General features: G+C 48.2%; 6 protein-coding genes across 6 annotated transcripts; 4 read left to right on the top strand and 2 right to left on the bottom strand.

The window, feature by feature from the left end:
• Positions 1-966: 966 nt before the first annotated feature.
• C8R40DRAFT_1165124 (uncharacterized protein) lies at positions 967-3,081 on the top strand (the record flags this gene model as incomplete). Its single annotated transcript, XM_046230639.1, has 4 exons — positions 967-1,119; positions 1,186-1,306; positions 2,271-2,686; positions 2,749-3,081. 4 exons carry the CDS (start codon positions 967-969, stop codon positions 3,079-3,081), a joined length of 1,023 nt encoding a protein of 340 aa, XP_046091312.1.
• A 428-nt stretch (positions 3,082-3,509) lies between these two features.
• C8R40DRAFT_1165123 (uncharacterized protein) lies at positions 3,510-4,366 on the top strand (the record flags this gene model as incomplete). The annotated part of the gene is made up of 2 exons (XM_046230638.1): positions 3,510-4,259; positions 4,301-4,366. 2 exons carry the CDS (start codon positions 3,510-3,512, stop codon positions 4,364-4,366), a joined length of 816 nt encoding a protein of 271 aa, XP_046091311.1.
• A 996-nt stretch (positions 4,367-5,362) lies between these two features.
• On the top strand, positions 5,363-8,760 carry C8R40DRAFT_1065319 (uncharacterized protein; the record flags this gene model as incomplete). The annotated part of the gene is made up of 9 exons (XM_046225653.1): positions 5,363-5,582; positions 5,711-6,130; positions 6,233-7,390; positions 7,454-7,476; positions 7,581-7,633; positions 7,792-7,840; positions 7,907-8,176; positions 8,233-8,347; positions 8,396-8,760. The coding sequence occupies 9 exons, from the start codon at positions 5,363-5,365 to the stop codon at positions 8,758-8,760; spliced, it is 2,673 nt and encodes an 890-aa protein (XP_046091310.1).
• A 1,081-nt stretch (positions 8,761-9,841) lies between these two features.
• C8R40DRAFT_995698 (uncharacterized protein) lies at positions 9,842-10,062 on the bottom strand (the record flags this gene model as incomplete). Its single annotated transcript, XM_046236772.1, has 2 exons — positions 9,842-9,918; positions 9,975-10,062. Coding segments are annotated over 2 exons (165 nt in total), but the record flags the coding sequence as incomplete, so codon positions are not given.
• A 1,558-nt stretch (positions 10,063-11,620) lies between these two features.
• On the bottom strand, positions 11,621-12,919 carry C8R40DRAFT_1165119 (uncharacterized protein; the record flags this gene model as incomplete). The annotated part of the gene is made up of 3 exons (XM_046230637.1): positions 11,621-12,237; positions 12,294-12,521; positions 12,586-12,919. The coding sequence occupies 3 exons, from the start codon at positions 12,917-12,919 to the stop codon at positions 11,621-11,623; spliced, it is 1,179 nt and encodes a 392-aa protein (XP_046091308.1).
• Positions 12,920-14,063: 1,144 nt separating this feature from the next.
• On the top strand, positions 14,064-14,987 carry C8R40DRAFT_1165118 (uncharacterized protein; the record flags this gene model as incomplete). The annotated part of the gene is made up of 1 exon (XM_046230636.1): positions 14,064-14,987. One exon carries the CDS (start codon positions 14,064-14,066, stop codon positions 14,985-14,987), a length of 924 nt encoding a protein of 307 aa, XP_046091307.1.
• Between the last annotated feature and the right edge of the window lie 4,632 nt (positions 14,988-19,619).

The following is a 19,619-nucleotide window of genomic DNA, read 5'->3' as shown; positions in this document are numbered from 1 at the left end:
AGGAAGTCCTTGCTTCTGGTAACTTGCGAACATCTATGAATGTACGAGCTTCTTGCTGTATTGCTGGTTAGTAGCCAGACCCTCAGTAGCTCTCTTGTTCGCTTCGCCGTGGGCTTCTGACTAGTCCTGTACCCCAATCAGACAGTCCTGAAAGCGAAATCTACTCTACGTCCATGTTGCTGTGCGGTTGCAAATGTGCTACTGTCCCGGAAGTCGGCGGTCATCCACAACCTCTCTCCATTCCTCACCAGAAGAACCTGGATGAATGCCCTATATCTGACCAGACGCATCGAGTAGATGGCACGAGAACTGCGCAATTAGGTCATCATGTTATATCGCAAAACATTGAGAAACCGGGCCTCTACTCACATCCCATCCCAGTCCAACAGTCTCAACTTTGACTCGGTTAACGCGTCAATTTCAGTCCGAGAATACCAGTCCACAGGAAGACAGGAAGAGAAACTGTATTGAACGACTTCTTTCGAGTCTCGGCCCAAAAATGTATTGGACAAATACAGAGCAATGAACACTTGGTAAAAAATCCTTACAAGCAAACCTTTTCGCAAAGCACTGTACCCTCGAGTTACCTATTGACTGTTTCATTTCGCTTGCCCATTTTCCTGACGCCAGGGACGCCATACTGTGTACTCCTTTTGTCATTGCTTCTCCAATCGGAATTTCAATAGATCATCACTGCCTTGCATTGCTTTCACATACATATATAAGGGAGTCCGGGCCCTTGAATCAAATCGCCCCCTCGAAGTAAGGAGACGCGACAAACTAGAGTCTTCGAACGGACATGCGATGCGGTATTTCCTGCTCTTGCTAGTACCGCATCCGACTAATATGAAACTCAAGCTCCTCAGTTCTACACTACTCCAGGTCGCGCTGGGAAGATTAAATCATGGATTCTTCGAATGGTTTTCGTTGTGGCACTAGCTTCTACGCTGCAAATGAGCACCGTCTATGCATGGCTCTGGATCTGATGAACCCGTGCGTGACAATAGCCTAGCTCCAGAATCCACAGGCGCCCCCGATCACACCAGGAAAACCAAGGTATTGGATAATTTGAGCATGCGTATGAGATCCACGTTGATAGGCTTCGCGTATGCTAAACCGGTGAGCTCATTGTGTCTGGCAACGGTCAAGTCGAAGTTTTTAGTCGATATCTGACCGCATTTCCAGGAAATTGCAGAGGTTCATCAGCGTCAGCAAACCGATTCTTTTAAATCCTCTCTGGTCCCTGGTGACGGACGACATGTATCTCTTGCCGAAACTTGGTATAGTGAATCAGAACCCCGACAACGTGAGTGTCGTCAATACCATCTGGCAATTGGGTACTTACTTTAAATCAAAGGTTCATTGGAATGTCTGTCAATTTTCTTTCTTTATCATCCCCGGGCCATACGCTGACCTGGACCTTTTTACATGCAGTGGCGCATGGATTAGGTTAATAGTTGACCATGTCAGACTTCACTTCATCTATCTTTGAATTCTTAGCATAAACTACACTCACAATAATCGATCAAACCTCTACTGTCAGGTCTATAAAAGTCGCGAGGAACAATCCCCTCCGTACCCAGAACAACCCCCTCCGTACCCGGAAAAGCGGCCCCCTTCCCACACAGAACGACCTGTTCTGCACGTACCCCCTGCACAACCCGCGAATTTGCAAAATCCGATCGTCTTCTTCAAACAGGAAGGTCCTGTTCTCCGTCGGCTTTTATAGATAGAACTCGTAACTACGTCACTTTCAACGCCTTTGAGGATGCGAAAGGCTTTACCCGATTGTTTACCTTTCCTGACCACCAGATTTTATATACCTACGATGAGGGGCAAGAAAGGGTATGTGGTCTTCAGGTGAGTTTTTTCTGTGATCCCTGGGTACCTTATGGCTCAAGGATTTTGGTGGCAGCCTGGTATCTAATTCGTTCTAAACGGTTGCTCAACTGTAGTCCCTAGCGGCGCCGACAATTCTTAAGCTGACTTGGCTGGTCCTGCTTTCCTTTCTATACCCGAGAGACCGTTTCCTATAACACCGGCCGACGGAGGGTGCGCTGTACTTGGACACAAGACCACTACGACGTAACAGGTTGACAACACACCTCTCTGCGGCTTCTTCATCCTCTGCCCTTGCCATCGTCGTCTACCACATCATCTTCCACAACCAAGTATACGCTGATTATCTGGAACACGCAGCTTCTGCGTCTTAAACCGATGAAATTCTGTCCGAACCCAACCCCTAAATGGCGGTAGTACCGTTTTGCAAGGCGGCGGAGGAGTACCAGTTGCCCTCGATCTGGATGCAGGGCGAGTGAAGAGATTGATAGACAAGTATGTGGAGTATTTACCCTCCAAGAGCGGCAGAAACACAAACCTAGGGAAGAGCGGAGGCCGCTCAGTGGGTTTCGACGACGAAGCACGATTTGCTGGCCCTCACGAGCCCGTGATGCTTTTGCGCCGGGGACTAGCCCAAGTCCTCCGGATAGAATCTTCTTCGCCACCACAGTCAACTACTACACCTCAGAATTCCGGGACGCCTCATACTCGGACTCTTACACGCGGTCTGATTCCCTATCTTGCATACCTCAACTGGGCAAAACAAAAACACCACCTCTGTTATCTACTAACACATTTCTCCGGCCTACTTGATACCCGGACGCGTCCCTGCCAAAGTGGTAGACGAGTTTGGCGCAGAGTAGACTTTTTGGAGATGAGTATCAGGAGGTGATACCAACGGTGTTAAAGGAGACGTTAATAACGTTGTTTGCGTTATTGACGAAGCTGGTAGCACACTTAGCAAAATCAGGAGCTACGCCTCCAGGATTAAGTCTGCTTTTTGGACCGTTGTTGTTTGGGTTGGGGGCGCTGCCTGGCGACCTCATCTTACTGTCTCCCTCTTCCGCATCTCCTACTGTCCCCCCGCCTTCAGCTATCCCCTCGCCTTCAGCTATCCCCTCTTCTTCCACTTCGACCACTCCTGACCCAACGTCTTTTGAGTCAAATTACACCGCTCCGTCCACGCCACCGAGCACTGTCTCCTTTCCTTCATCTGATGGCAAGATACTCCTACCTCCTTAGGTGGATCAGGTGCTGGAGGTATCCCAGGAAGGTTGAAGGAGTGGATTAAGGATTACCCGCGAACACTCTCCGGCCATGCCCGAGTGCTTGCGATCGCCGACCTGTTGGGAAGCAGTGGAATCAGAGATCGAGAACAGCATAGTCTTGGACCGAGAAAGGGAGCACAGACTATACGTGTTCTCGCTGTTCAACGTACGGTCCCTGTATACGATAGAGATTTTGTCCGATGCTCTGCGAGATGGGGTTTGCCGACCTATGCTGCAGTAGGAGGAGGCGGGTTATCTAGCAATAGTTTGCCGGGGAATAAGGGATGGGGGAGGGTGTTCCCGCCTCTACAGGTACCCCAGGGTAGCATTATTAGTAATGGTGGTGGTAGGGACAAAGGAGGGAAAATGCCTGTGAGGTAATCTGACAATTATCGAAAGAAGATGAATATCCCTCCGGGAGTCGAGCCTGGGTCCTCCCCTCATGCTCCTCCGTTATCGTCTCTCTCGTCATCCTCTTCATCCTACTCTTCCTATTCCTCGTATTCCTATGCTTCGACATCAAGTCCTTTGATGAGGTCTACCTCATCAAATGTATTCCTTCCAGGGCTCCAGTCCTCCTACAACATCGTCTCCTACATCGCCTTCTATCTCCCATCCTTCTTCTCTCATCCCAATTCAAAACCCTATCAGATGCTCATTGGGGTCAATTCGAGTCATCTGGTTTCCTTTCGCCTCCTAGTACAACCGCGCGAGGCAGCAGAGATATCGAGAGTGCACTCAAATTTAATCTTACTGAAAGTGCACGAAAAGGCCGGACAGCTAAAAGAGGAATCCGAGATTTTCGTGAATGGTGGGTTTGATTTGAGTGACCAAAGGAGGAGTGGGGGTGTGAGTCCGGTGGCACTTTTGTCGTCGACTAACTCCTCGCATTTGAATAACAATGGCTATGGTTACGGTGCAGGATATGATCCAGATAAGAGCTACATACGTCGGGGAAATGGAAGATTAACCGATGTACGTGAATTCGCATTGGATACGGGCCTTGATGCTGCTTTGCAATTCGACCTGAGTGAATTCGGGATCATCGGGTCAGGGAAAGATAGAGATAAAGACGGGAAGGAAGTGAGAGGAGAAAGAGAGAGAACCATTACTGGTGTCAGTTTGGGGAAGAACTTGAAAAAGAAGGAAAAGGTAAGCTTACATTGTCTTTTTTTTTCACCTTCTTCTTAAAGTTGACGGCTTGCTCTTTTCTGCCTCTTCTCTCACCCTTTGCCCTTTCTCCTCCCTCTTCTCTGTGACCCTTTGTCATCCTTTCTTTCTTCTCTCTTCCTGCATCACTCCCTATTTTTCACCTCATTTGTTTTACCTCACAATTGAACGAATAATGAAACGCACGATCACAAAAAAGCCCTTCCACCATTCACCTATGACTCCACCCCTCTCCTCCTCCTCCCAGGATCTGAGATGCTCATCGAAGCTGCGTTCGTGGATGTTTGGACGGATCTGGTTAGTTGGGGGTTTGCCGAGTTAAGGCTGGGGTCTATTTCTCAACAAGGCTTAGGCTTGTTGGGTGATCTGGTTACGGGGCTGTGGAATTCGTCTTCGATGGCGCAGTAAGTCTTTTATTCCCTTTGCCCTACTTCCCTTTGTTTCTTTCCATTTGTTCCCTGGCGTTGTCTCCTTTCGTACTCCGCGCTCCCCTTTTTCCGTGTTCCTCTCTCTCTGGGTTTTTTTCCCTTACTCGCTCCTATCCCAGTGCCAGTCCTGACTCAAACACCAACGCTACAACAACTATGTCTCTCAGCAGATCTGTTAGCCGAGACGACGAGGCAAAGGATGGTGGAGATCGTGCGGATAAGGCCAAGTAGAGGAACGAGTTGTTCAAAGAGTGTAATTGGGCTATGGTAAGTTTTTGTCCTGGTGTTTGCAAGGCTTGCGAGCATATCTCTCCCGCATCCACCTATCATTCCTTTTATGAAACTTTTCATTTCCTTTCATGTTCATCACGGCCGATAATTGTCACATTCTTATTGATACTCTTCCTCTCAAACGATATAGGTGGAATTCAAATCCTTACCCTCCTCCCATTCACATTCTTCTCCTTCATCAAACAATAAAGACCCTCGAACATCTACTTCTCTCTTCCTCTTGGAAGAATATGTCCCCTGCGAATACCGTGCCCAGCTCTGCCATCAGCTCGCAGGAATACATTCTACATTTATTCTTAATCCTGTCTATGTTTACCATCCATTCAATGTGCTCAACCTTCCGAGCTCGACTTCCCTTTCGACTTCATGTTATCTGCGAGACCGTATTCCCAAGGCTCGATAGTCAGGACCAGCTTGGGATTACTGTTCTCACCCGGTGCGTCGACTTCGACCCTGGGCTTGGGGTTGATGAGCGATTCCGGAAGAGGAAAAAAGATGCAGAAAATTAAGGAGGCAAAGATCAAGAAGGATAAAAAAGACCAGGACAAAGTGAAGATGGAGAAGGAGAAAAAGCAGGCCCTGTGTCGTTTTTCAGTGGAAGTACACGTACTCTTACTTCATCTTCTCCAACACCTCATGATTCACGAAACGATTCGACGCCTACGCCTACACGTTATCTTCACTCTACAAGCCCTTCTCATCCTTCTCGTTCAGGCAGACAAGTTCAAATTTCAGATGGTTCCCCTTCCACCCTCACAGGGCACCTCGACCACAAAATGAGGTCTCCTATAACCTCAACGCCTATCAAAAATATCTTCCGTCTAGGCCCTACGTCCGCTGCATTGTCTCCGAAACCCTCTTCTAGTACATCGAAACCGGCTTTGAAACTCAAAGGTCCCAAACCAAAAACCAGCCGGAGGCAGTCGAGGCCCAATCTTGTCCCTGCAGAATACCATACAGTTGAGTTTGAGACAAGGATGACTGGGCTTGGGTCGGGTGGGGAAAGCGATGTCGATATTGATGTTGACAGGGATAGATTTGGAGAAGGCGGTCGAAGAGGAGGATCAGACGGAGAGTTAGATGGAAGAGGTGATGCTCGGGTTGTTCCCGAGCTGGATGGAACTAGGGGAGATGGTTTTGTTGAAGAAGCTGCTCGGCGTCGACGCGCTGCAAGGCTTGCTGAATGAGACAGTCTACGCTCTGAACGTAGAGGGAAGAGATTCAGTCTTGGATTAGGTGGTGGTCCTAAGGGAGGAGATTTTGACGACGACGAAGCATGGGTAGATATCGTCGTTACAGGCTATGGTGCTCATCGAGTGTCAGTCGAAGCAAGTAAACGAAATGGAGGCCCGGAGGAAGCTTCGCAAGAAGTAGCTAGGGTGTTAAGTGCTGTTAAGAGGTGGACAGCCGCATCCTGGTATAGACGACGACGAGAGTATCTTCGAGGGAACTCCGCAACATCTGCTGTCAAAGTGAACTCAGACTCAGATGATGTCGAGGTACAGATGGTCCCGAGGTTTGGGAAGGATAGAAAAACTGGTCATGGTCTTGGAGGTCAAGGTCATCACGATGATCAATCATATACCCAGTCTTCCAAACAATTCTTCACCTCCGGTGGCGATCTCGACCCCTCATACACCTCTGAATCCTACAATTTCCCTGACGCAGACACAGAGGAAGATCCTGAATTCAAACCCCTCACATTGTCCGTACCTAACCGCCGATTGGGAGACTTTGATCTTCATCCTGAAGAGAAGAGAGCATCACAAAAGATGCTCAGACAAATCACTATCAAAGGCTCAGATGATGACCTGCTCAATGTGCGTCAGCCAGAAGCGATATCGTCTCGGGATGCGGGTATGTTTGCTCCTGGTAGTTTGAATGGGCATAGCGACATCGATGATGATGTTGATGCTGATGATATTGAGGCAGTTGAGGTCGGTGAGGTCGACGAGGATGATCCACGTGCTAGATATGCGCATGGATCTGACGACGAACACGACGACGCTCCGAGGGACTTGGATAAACTTTACGCTGCGGAAACTGAGAAGGCACGACCGTTACCGAGCTTACCGCCTGATCAAAAGAGCGGATCATTCTCTACTTCCACTACATTTTCTTCTTTGCCAGCAACTTCACCACCACCTCGATCGTCTTCTCTCCCTCACTCGCCTGCTCCTTCTCTTGCTTCATCTAATCCTTCGCCAGTGCCCGTTTCCAACCTCTCCGCTCTCACATCAATCGCTCCCATTGTGGCCCTCTCCCCAACTCCCCCAGCGAAACCATCTGTCCTCACATCCACATTTGGCTCTACGTCAGGCACGTCAGGAAAGACGGCCGCGTTAATTGAAATGTACAGAGAGAAGGAGAAGAAGAGCTTAACACTTCTTCGTCGTTACCGGCTTTGCCTTCAGGAGCAGCAATGACTCCGTTGAAGATTCCTGTCAAAGCTACTAGGTTACCGACTGTTCATAAATCAGGTTTGTTATGAGAAGCGGATCCACCTGTTATTCCTCGAGATCGTCTCGAGTCATTCATTACGGACGTCTTTCATAATTTCGCTGAACTACATGCGCATCATCAGAGGCTAGTAGAGAAGTTTCACGAAGTGCAGACGGAAGAGTTTCCTGTCATCAGGTAAGTTGGTATCCATTGACTGATGCTACTACAGATGTCTGAGCGTCTGCCTTTTCCCCTTCCCCTTCCTTTCTAGATCTGTCACAGCAGCTGTGTTCGATGCAGCGCTCAACCCCGCGACGCTTATATGGAATACATTACCCGATTGCAGCGTACAGGATCGATGATGAGATGGCGAATGATCCAGCTTTTAAGGCGTTCGTCGATGTCAGTCATGCTCTTGGTGGTTAAAACTGTCCTGATATAATTTGATCCTGTATCTCTTCTTAACAGCAATGTGTTCGTCACCCCGACGCCCATCGTCTTGACATGAAGAACTTTATCAACCGACCGATTCCCCGTCTACTCCGATACGAGCTGTTGCTCAAAGAGATTCTGGATGAGACTCCAGAAGGGCACGAAGACCGGATAGAAATACCCCAGGTACTGGACGCGATACAGGCGATAGGGAAAGATACAGAACCTGGCGTTGTTAGTGCAAAGCAAAAAGTAGAGTTGTGGAGCTACAATATTAATATCGTGTTCAAGCCAGGGGAATGGATCGTGAGTCTGGCTTCTGAGGATCTCCCAATTTATCAATAGTTTTTTTTCGTTCGCAGGATATAGATCTTAATCGCTCCCTCATTCATACAGGGCGTTTGCTTCGTCAGCCGGATGGCGGATTGGAATGGAGTGGTTGGAGTGAACTTTTCGTGTTACTGTTTGACAATTATTGTGAGTCCCATTTTCCAAGCTTTCTTTGAAACTTAATTTTTTCTGTAGTTGTCATGACCAAAGCCCGCGCAAAAGATGACATTACTAAACATTTCGTGAACCGCCGTCCAATTCCTCTCGATCTCCTTACACTTGTCAACTTCACCGATCCACCCACTCAACGAGGTGCCGGTCTTCTTCGTAACCTCCGCGGTGGTGAACGTCACAACACAAGTGACACCTCGCCCTCACCTCTAACTACTTCCTCTTCTACTGGCGCCTCTGGTCTCTCTTCCTCAGCGTCCACCGCCGGACCTGGAATGTCTGCACCTCCCGCAGGCGATACGTCACGCACAGATTCTCGCTCTGTCTATCCTTGCACCATCCACCACAATGGCCAAATAGGTGGGACTTACATCTTGTTAAAGTTGTAATGCTATCAGACGCTTAAGGTCCTGTGCTAGCTGTAAGAATTGCTCAGAGGAACCAGGATCATTCTTCCTTCGTTTTCTCCCCACATTTTCCCCCTCGAAATAGGAAATCGTAGTCTTAAAAAGCCAGTAGTGCTGAGTTGAATAGCTGAACCCACTTCAATTGTGGCGAGCCTCGATGAGGGAAGAGGCCAAGGGCTGTCTCGACACCAATGTTGATAGATTATATGTACATCTCGGACTGCTTCTCCACTACTAGTAAATCATGGGTTGATTAGGATGATATTTCATATGATGTTGGACAAGATCTATGTTATTACCATGAGTGAGAACTCTATCTTCATTTGTACCGCCTCATTTTCACTCCCATTGCAGTGACAATGTAAGTCATTTTTAAGCCATACCAATATCGTAACCGTGACTGACGTTTAACCGGGTCGCATTCAGGTTGAACTCCCGAGCGAGTTTCCGCGAGACGTTGGCCCTTCCGGTGACTGATTTCGACTTTTTACCCCGCTCGTCCTCCAACAAGCGGATGCGTAACGTAGCAATGGCTCCATTGCAAAGTCCCCTCGACGTGATTCACCATCCAAATCACGCGCACCAACCCAGTACCATGGAAGTTCGTAAAGTCTCATGACATCGATTTTATCGTACTGAGCTCTTCAGCTTCTTTCACAGTCTGCCCCGGAGTTGGAGATTAATATTGATTTGGACAATCTTCAGTCCGGAAAACGTACGCCCTTCTCTCTCTCCTTATCCACTGGCCAGTATCGTTTGTTTACTGCTTCACTAGTATCAGGAATATTGGTATCGCGCGAGATGATCACTACAATTGATTATGGTAGCGTAAGTATACTGTTCTCTCAGCGCGTACATACTCACTCACCGACCTCAGCCACTACCCAAGTCACCAACTGTTTAGAGGATACAGGCACACCATCTAAAGTACAGCATATTGTACATACTGTCCACTATCCAAAGAATATTTCTACTTTCAGTGTCTGGGATGCCAAAAAGGATGACTGGGCCTGGAATGTAGTTTGCTCAAGTTCCTCAGAGTATCTCCGGGAGACTGACAATCGTGTTTCCGGTAATGACGACGCATGTTTGAGCTCACGTTGAACCTTCTTCCGCATCCCGGATATGGACATGAAAAAGCTAAAGATCCTTGTTCAATATTTTGGACATCTAGACAAGTAAACTGAAGGACGTACGGGTAATACCAGTATGAGTATTCGTATGAATGCGAAGACTACTGGGACGACTGAAGCGTTTGAAGCACTCGGGGCAAACATGCTTCTTTGTCTGAACGTCGCAGTCATTTTCGACATCCAATCCGAGTCCACCATCAGATGATCCTGCACGATTTGAAGTCGAGACCGGGAATAGACTGTGGGGTGAAACCTCGCCATCACTGTCGTGCTGATGAGTGTGTTTATGACGGGATTTCTCCATTTGTTTTGCCTGATTCAAGAGCTCTCAACGAGTACATGAAAATCATCTTTATCACAACTGACCAAAATCTCCAATCGGCGCCTGGGTGGTAAAGTTCTGAACTAACCAAGACGGTGTCAGACAAAGGGGCTGCGATGATATGAAGGGCGTACACGTACTCGGAAACATCTCATCAATACTGGGAAGCGACATTGAGGAGAGATGCCAGAGAAGAGGGGATGGATTGGATGAGGATATTCAAATGAGTACTTAGTATCTAAAGCAGGGTCAGGACGTCACGAACCCAACAATGCGATTTTCTATGAGCAGTGTCAAATAATTAGCGCTTTGATATCTTGTGATGGGTTGTGTTCTTGTCATGTATATCGCAGATATTCTATATGGGTGTTCCGTATCTGCTTTTGAAAAGCGAATGTGTTAGATCCCTTAGGACTGCAGGAACATCGTGGGTGTTAGTGTTCCTTTTGCATTGGGATCAGCGCTCTGTTATTCGAGGCAACGTTAAACGGGTATCAAAAGAGATGCGGTGGCAACGGGGTCGGGAAGGAGGAATTAAGGTAAACCGTATATAGGATCGTACCCATGTGAAACACACTTACTCTCCCAGACTCTCCTCAGGTTGACGGTATTAATAGATCAATCAGATGCTTGAAGATCCTCAAAAGCGAATCTTTTCTTCCAGCATATACAGACTCCCCTTCTGAAGCTAAACAGGTGGGAGATAAGACGACAAACTGAAACTGAGTGACATATCTCATTCGCGCTTGCCAGTGGACAACGTTATGATTGCTGAAGGGTAAGTGGGATGAACTCACTGTTGAGGGTTTCCTGTTAAGAACAGTGAGTGGTTTCCCGATTCTTCTACCAGGAAAATAGACCAAAATAGGAGAGTAGGCCACAGAGAATCAGATTCCAGTTCGAGAGATTATAATGCCGGCCGCCGGCTCTTGCAGACGCAGGTACGATCACATGCCCGTCGCGTTCTTCGCAACACCGCGGCGATGCGTATTACTATCTCCATAGACTATTCGATCCATAACATGGGCTACTATATTCCATGTTCGTAGATCACACAGTAGCTGTGCATAAATGACGAAAGTGCTTGTGAAGTATATACAATGCGTGTCCGTTTGTAAGTAGTACCCGCTAAGGTGTATCGTATGTGTTGATATCGTATGTGGTGATATCGTATGTGGTGATATCGTATGTGGTGTCCCGTGTGTTGTCCCGTTCGTAAAATCGTTGAAAAGAAAAAATACAAATGCTTGAGAAAGCCAGAAAGCCCCAAAGTTTACAGAAAAAGAAAAGGAAAGTGACTGAAAGCAGTGAGCACAACGCAACGAAGGTTTTTTTTTTTGACATTGTCCATAACCGAAAGGATCAGAAGGATGAAGTCGACGCAAGTTCAGGATCTTCCAAAAACTAGATTCCCAACGCTGGAACACGAGTCCTTGTCGACTTCCGCACCGACAAGACGGCATTTCTCCCCTAACCGATCCACCCTTCGGATTCCTCCGTCCCATCCACTACCCAGAGAACGACATCTTCGGTCGTACGCCCGGGAAATCTTGCGTTGAGGATGACTTCCACGACCAAGCGCGTCCCACTCTTCCGGCGTGGCCGCGTGCGAGAGCGTGTTGTGCACCGCATGGAGGACGTCAGCACAAGAGACGGAAGTGGAGGACGGATAGTGAGAATTAGTAGGTGACGATCCACCCAAGTAAAATTTGGGAACAGTCTTTTTCTGAGAAGAGCACCCAGCATCCACTACTATAGGCCAAGGAAACTTGCTGCTTCGAAGAACGAGCCTGGACATGGTAGGAGGATCTGTAGCTGGCTGGTTGAGCGTATGTGTAGGTATAGCACTTCGAGTGCTCCGGTCGACGATTGTTTGAGGAGACGGTGGGCGAGAGACGTCATAACAAATGGGTGCACGACTAAACTGGGAGGCGGCGAGCAGAGGGTGCATGTGAAGCGTAATTCGACGTTTGGGGTTTACGAAGGAAACATGAGAATGAGAACCTATAATAAGAGATGATTAGGTCAAGACGGCTGATTTAATGCCGCTTGCCACTTACGAGATGGTGACTCTCCAGCATGCCATGTATTTGTCTGTTTCAATGCAGGCCGTGCAGGAACGCTCCCGGAGCTCGATGTCCGTGGAGCCATCGGTGGTCGACTGCCCGGATTACTAGAGGAATAGCTATAGCCATGGCCAGAGACAGAAGATGCTGGATAAAGCGAAGAATTGGAATTCGTGCGCGAGTTGCTCGAGAGATCAGGAGTATAAATTGGGTAAGGAACGACTATAGAGTCAATACGACGATAAGCGAAAAATGTCATGGTAGGAAGAGATAATTAGACACTCACACGTATCACCAGATTGATAACTGACAGATCCAGAGCGCAGCTCGAGCGGACGCATAGGCCGTGTCTTCGAAGAGATTGGCGTCGAGTCATAAGTGTTGTAACGCAAAGGCGACGGTCTTTGGGTTCGCGAAGGACTTGGCATTCGTGCTGATGAAGTTGAAGTAGTATAAGAAGTAGCGTACACAACAGTGGGTTTCGAAGTAGAAGAGGTTAAAGACCGGGAATGACTGTGGCTTTTTGTTTGCGAGCCTTCAGAATGCCCCTTTGATGAGGACCGTGATCGTGAAGACGAGTTGTTGTTACCACCGAACAAATTCCGGAGATAGGACGCCATGCTTGTAGTAGACAAAGGCGGCCAAGGACGAAAATTATGGGATGGTTGAGACCTATATACCGAGATGTCAATAGAGTTTGTCAGGTCCCAAATTTAGAATATCACTGGTCTACGCAAATCGAGAATGGTTCATTTCGGGTGAGAACTTTCAGATAATGTAGTAAAAAAGCGCACTAGGACAGGATGTCGCGCTCCACAATCGGTTAAAGCGCTCAGGAATTGTCTGGGTACTTTGCTTACAGCCGATTACCGATAAATGAGTTGAATGGGTGACTAGCAGGTGATGCACCTGAAGGCAAGAACTTCGTTAGCGAAGCTGTTGTCGAATCAGATCAGAATTACTGACCGAAGTTACTGGATTCCCTTTAGCTTTTAAAGCTCTCTTTAAGTCTCCCTTGGTGGTCAAAGGGCTCCGTCGAGCCCGGCTGCATTGCGCATTTCATTTCGGGGACTTGCAAAGAAGTTTTCAATCTTCAAAGGCGCATCCTTAGATGCCCAGACTTGTCGGATCGTACCACTAAGAGTGCGCCGAGTATGGTTAGGTAATGTCGCAAATATTCGGTTGCAGCCGGGTCGTAACGCTGTACGAATCGATGCATGCCTCGAGGGGGTACAACAACACGTTGAAAACTCGTGTGTTGGCTGAACCTGTTGTTTTTGACATAAAATATTCAGTCAAAGCAGCTGAAAGGGTATACACTGAGATATATATGTCGACAGCCTGCCAAATTTGTATAATGTCGGAAAACAAAGGCGCATATCGACATTTGCTAGAGCAGAATCAGAACTGTTGTTAGAAAGACACCTGCGAAAATAGAAGACTGAAGTTGATGTTGGAGAATATCAACCACGTTTGTCTGACTCATCCACGCGCTCTGATGAATTTTCACAGCCACTTGACTGATGTACACCCTGGAACTGAATTGTTTTTACTGTATGTCCCACTCACACCGGAAATGGCAGTTTGAAAGTCGAAGTATTGAGACGTAACAAACTAGAGTCTTCGAACGGACACGTGATGCAGTACTCCCTGCTCTTGCTGGTACCGCATCGACACGCGTACGTCGAAGCCTCGCAGTACTAGTCCCTAGTAACACCCTAGTTCTTCTTTCTCTCTCACTACTTCAATAAAGAACCTCACAAAATGACCAAACGACTGGAAGTCGACCCCACTAAGATACCCGCACCAGACTTTGCAAGCGGAGCCTACGCATTCATGCGAAATGCGCTGATCACAGACGCGAACACCCCCGAAATTACCACAGACGAGCTCGCCATTGAACACCTTAAAGCCCAGTGGGCAATTCACATTGAGGCACTGAAGATTCAATACGAAGCACAACTGCAGGACGCGGAGACCTTGAGAGAACAGCGGAGACAGGAGGAAGCAGACGCCGAGAGACTCGCTGCAGCTGAACAGCAGGAGAAAGAGAAAGAGCTAGCGAAAGAAGCCGAGAAAAAGCGCTTGCCCATATACAGCTTCCAGAAAGGAGTTGGAGTAGACTCGATCCCACTGCAGCTTCACCCATATGCCAAAAAGATGATGACCGCCCGAAAGTACGTTCCCCTATGGTACTTCCTCCCCGATGCTGCGATAGAGGCGAAGGAACGCAGCAAGGATTCTTTGGACACCAATCATCTGCAATTCGCAATAGAAGACGGCGATACACTCTCGGGGTCAACCGTCTCCTTAGTGGGATCTCACACCGTTCGTGCCTCACCAAACGCCATTCCTGACTCCCGACTATCCTGGCCTCAAGTCATGCGAGCGAAGAGTGCTTTCCTCAACGCACTAGGGCTAGGGACGTGGCCAGACAACTACATAGCCATGTTCGGGGCCTTCTACATCAACATGGACATGCACCGTGAGCTACAGGAGAAAGACGGAGACCAGGTAATGGCCCATTACCACGCAGAGATGCGACTAGCTTGGTACGACGCGATGGAAAGGAAGGAACCGTTCGACCTCTCAGTGATATCGGACCGAGTGATTGCAGAAAGCCGTCGAGAAATTATCAAGCAAAAACAGGAAAAGAGTCTGAAAGGTAAGCAGCCCCCCATGAAGTAAACCAAGGCATAATCTAACAATCACTACTCCTCCCTGCTTCCCTCATCCAACACCAACCCGAATCCGCCAAAACCAACACCGCATAACGCTACAACCGCTACCGTATAACACTACAACTGCTACTGTATAATGCTATAACCACTTCCAATGTGAATGCTGCTCCCACCGCTAATGCTACGCTACTATGACTACCAATAATAATGCTAACACTTACGCCAATAACCAATGCTAATATGTATTGAACAATTTTACCAATGCTACTAGGACCCCTGACAACCCACTAAGAGGCCTGATCCCAAAAACTCGAGTTTTACCCACATTTTTTGGGGGTCCAAAAGGTGGATTATTACCCGGATTTTCCTCTGGCTTCATTTCAGACCCCCTTCTTACCCGGTTTAGACCTCAGGAGTCAGGGTATATCCAAAATTTGATTTTTCATCTTTTTTTGCTTATTTTTTGCCAGAAAGCTGCCAAATGTATTTTTGTTTGTTTGTTTCTACTGCAGGTGGTTCTTCTTCCCTTGTTTTATCTATGCTGAAATTATGGACTCATCTAATGGATCATCATCCACATAGTTTCCCTTGAGCTCCAGATTCAACTACTACGATGTTCATGCAAAAACATGTATAAACAAGCTGTATAGTAATGTCTATAATACCTTACAATATGTTGTCAATATTGTGTAGTGGTACAGCAAGAGTCAATTGCTTTGTACTCAGTGAGCACTATGTTCGAGTCTCGATGGGGCCATTTTACCCAACTGTAGATGAGGCCTTTTTGAAAGGAGCATTTTTACCCAATTTTACCCTAGGGCTCAGCATGAAAAATTGCGATTTTTACCCTCTTTTGGCTCATGGATTCTAAAAATTTTCTCCTATTCTTACCCGCACTTTGTACAGGCCTCTTAGTGGGTTGTCAGGGGTCCTATGCTACTGCCAATGGGGATCCCCGCGACAACCCTACAATGTTCTTCGTATCTACAGACATCCAAACTGCTACGGCACAAATGGAGGCCAGGGTTGAAGCCAAGCTCCAGAAACTCTCCCAAACAACCTCGACCTCCCCATTTCCCAGTGCACGCCAACCCTCAGGCAAATCTCGCCAAGCCCCCTACCCTTCCACTTTGCCTCACAAAGCCAGCAAACAACCAGACAACCCTAACTTTCAACGTTCCTTTCGGGACTCAAATCAACCGCCGCTTACACGCTGTCACCGATGTCTCGGACGTGACAAGCATGACGTTCGACACTGCTCTCGAACGTCCCTCTGGAACGGGAAACGTGGAGTCATCTGCAACTGGAACAAGCAAGGATTTCTCGAGATCACAAATGGATCCAACGCTGGGCTGGAACTTTGCGCCGACTGGCAACGTCCTAACAGCTGCACCAGTCGAGCCCACCCAGAGAAGCATCGCTGCTCAGGATGTGCAGGCAGCGGCCACGGAGCTAGCAGCTGCCCTGAAGGAGAGTGAAACTCGAGTCAACACCCCGCTACAAATCGAAGCCTGGAAACTTGCTATTTCAGAACTTAATCTAACCAGTAAATACCCTTCACTCATCGAATCAATACAACATGGCTTCAACGTCGGAATTCCAAGAATATACCATACCTTCACTCCTCCTAATAAACTCAACGATCCGGAATCCCTTGCTGCCTTCCAGAGCGTGATGGAAAATGAAATCAGCATGGGGCGATGGCTTGGCCCATACCCCCGGGAAGCCATTGAGCAAGTCCTAGGACCATTCCAAACATCTCCCATCTCCATGATCCCAAAATCCGACAAACCGGGAAAATACAGACTGCTTGAGAACCTGTCATATCCTTATCACCCAACATACATCCCTTCATTGCATACGACAATCTCTTCCATTAATTCGCATATTGACTCGACCCTATATCCATGTCTCTGGGGCACCTTCGCAACCACATGCCGTTTAATCTGGACTCTGCCCCCAGGCTCGCAAGGTGCAGTCAGGGATATTTCGGAGGCATACCGCCTAATTCCATTACACCCCTCCCAATGGCCTGGAGCAGTCATCAAAATATCAGAAGATGTATATTGCGTAGATACCAGGGACATGTTTGGTCTCACATCAGCGGGAGGTACATTTGGACATCTTGCCGACGGAGGGGTTGATATCTGTCGGGGGCACGGTCTAGGCCCACTCACCAAATGGGTCAATGATCATCTATGGCTAAGAATCCTAAAGCAACACCTCAGCAAGTACAATTCACTACGGGATCAACTCCGAGAACGAGTGGCCCCCTCAGGAGGCGCTATACATAACAAAGGCCGCTTATTGTACTTAGGTCATACACTTCCGAATGGTCAACAGGAGGAATTCGACGATGACTTCTTATTCCCTATTAGGGACCTCTCTCACCTCTCCACTCGCTCCTCGGAAGACTCCAAATTCTGCTATGCCTTCTGCGACATTGATCACATTACCATCCCTCTCGGATATACATGGGCAGTGGACAAAGACATCCCTTTCTGCAATGAGCCAACTTATTTCGGCTTTCAATGGAACCTTAGCGAAAAGATGGTATCGATCCCGGCTAAGAAACGGAAGAAATACCTGGAGGCCATTGCAGATTGGGAGCAAAGAAAATCACACAATGCCGAACAGGTAGCCAAGATGTACGGGAAACTCCTCCATGTCAGTCTAATCCTGCCAATAGGGCGCACCTACTTAATTGAGCTCGAAAAGTTTGCAGCAGAACTCAGCCACGAGGCACCGCTGACAAAGCACCGGGCACCCCGCCGATGGCCAGCTGACCTCCTTTGGTGGAAGTCCACCTTATCCTCACCCATTTCCTCACCCATCCCAGGACCTGCGGATCTCATCGATGTCCATGCCTACTCTGACGCCAGTAGCGGCTATGGTATCGGCTTATATATCAAAGGTTTCTGGCGAGCATATCGACTCCTCCCAGGCTGGAAAGGAGAAGATGGAGAACGGGACATCGGATGGGCAGAGGCAGTTGGATTTTATCTCCTTGTCCTCATCATCGCTAGAGAAGCAACGACTGGAGGACAATACAAACTCTGGGGAGACAACGAAGGTGTGGTCGAAGGCTGGTGGAATGGAAGAAGCAGGAACCGACATACAAACAATATATTCAAACATGTTCACGAGGTCACTTCAACACTCAATTTCAAGGTCCACACCCGCTATATCCCCAGTGCTCACAATCCAGCCGACCCATTCTCTCGAGGCATCCGCGGCGAATCAAAATTCCTCCTACCCAAAATCCCCATCCCGCTTGACCTCATACACCTCATCATTGACTACGACACCCCCTACACTACAGCAGAGCGCCGTGAATACGGTGCTTCTCCAAACATTGCTTACGAATCTAAACCACGCCGGCCCCACACGCGAACATCCTTTGGACAGTGGCAATCTGAAGAGGAAGGGAAGTTACTCTACGCCTTTGAGAACGCCTGGTAGTCGTCCTGCCACCTCGGAATATCCCTCTGCTACTTTTCTACCTGTGAATACTGTAAATACAAGTAATGTTCGCCCATATCCTGTTAATTTAACTCCATTACCATCTGCACTACGCCCTCACGTTTCTGCTCGCAACCGTCTGGTATCCTGGAAACTGGCCAGTAAGCGAATATTCGAAGATGCAGCTGGGCGCCCACTCATGCTCCCAGATGAATTTGTCAACCGTATCCAACAAGTACTCATTAACGGTTACGCGGACAGCACACTTGAAACCTACGCTGCAGGTTTACTTGCCTTCCATGTCTTCTGCGACTCGCGGAACATACCCGAAGACCAACGTGCACCCTGCTCAATGCCTGGATAGCAACTATGGCCGGACATTTCGCAGGTGCATCCGTTAAAAACTACGTGCATGGATTACGGGCCTGGCACATCATCCACGGCGTCGAATGGAACATTGATAAAGCATCTTTCGACACCATCATTCACGGCGCCGAACGCCTTCAACCGGACCGAGCTCGCAGGAAAAAGCGTGTACCTTTCACCCCAGATCACATATCCAAATTACTGCAAGACCTCGATCCAACGAACCCCCTTGACGTGGCATGTGGCGCTTGCCTCACAACATCCTTCTACTGTGCAGCGAGAGTAGGAGAACTCACTGTGCCGAACTTAAATGACTTCTCCCCGGACATACATGTTACACCAACAAACGTCAGCAGGGCCACCGATCGAAACGGTTTCCAGACAACCATCATACACGTTCCACGTACCAAAAGCAGTCAGATTGAAGGCGAGGACCTGTACTTTTCCAAGCAGCTAGGCTCCACAGACCCGGAATCGTGGCTCCGAGACCATCATAACATCAACACGCCAGGACCTTCGGACCACCTCTTCTCCTACCGATACAGAACCACCCGCAGGCCCCTCACGAAATCCGCCTTCCTACAACGCATAAACAAGGCTGCCAAAAACCAAGGTCTCCCTGTCCTCCAAGGCCATGGTATCCGCATTGGAGCAATACTCGAGTACCTCCTCCGAGGTGTCCCGTTTGATGCAGTCCGGGTAATAGGGAGATGGAAAAGCGATGCCTTCATACTATACCTCCGAAAACATGCTGAGATCATGGCACCCTACATGCAACCAGAACTCTACCAAGACCTCATCCGTTATACTA

Source organism: Lentinula edodes, assembly GCF_021015755.1.
Source record: "Lentinula edodes strain Le(Bin) 0899 ss11 chromosome Unknown C8R40scaffold_2, whole genome shotgun sequence".
Taxonomy (NCBI): Eukaryota; Fungi; Basidiomycota; class Agaricomycetes; order Agaricales; family Omphalotaceae; genus Lentinula; species Lentinula edodes.
Note: the sequence above shows the minus strand (reverse complement) of the source record. Positions and strands in the feature narration are given on the sequence as shown.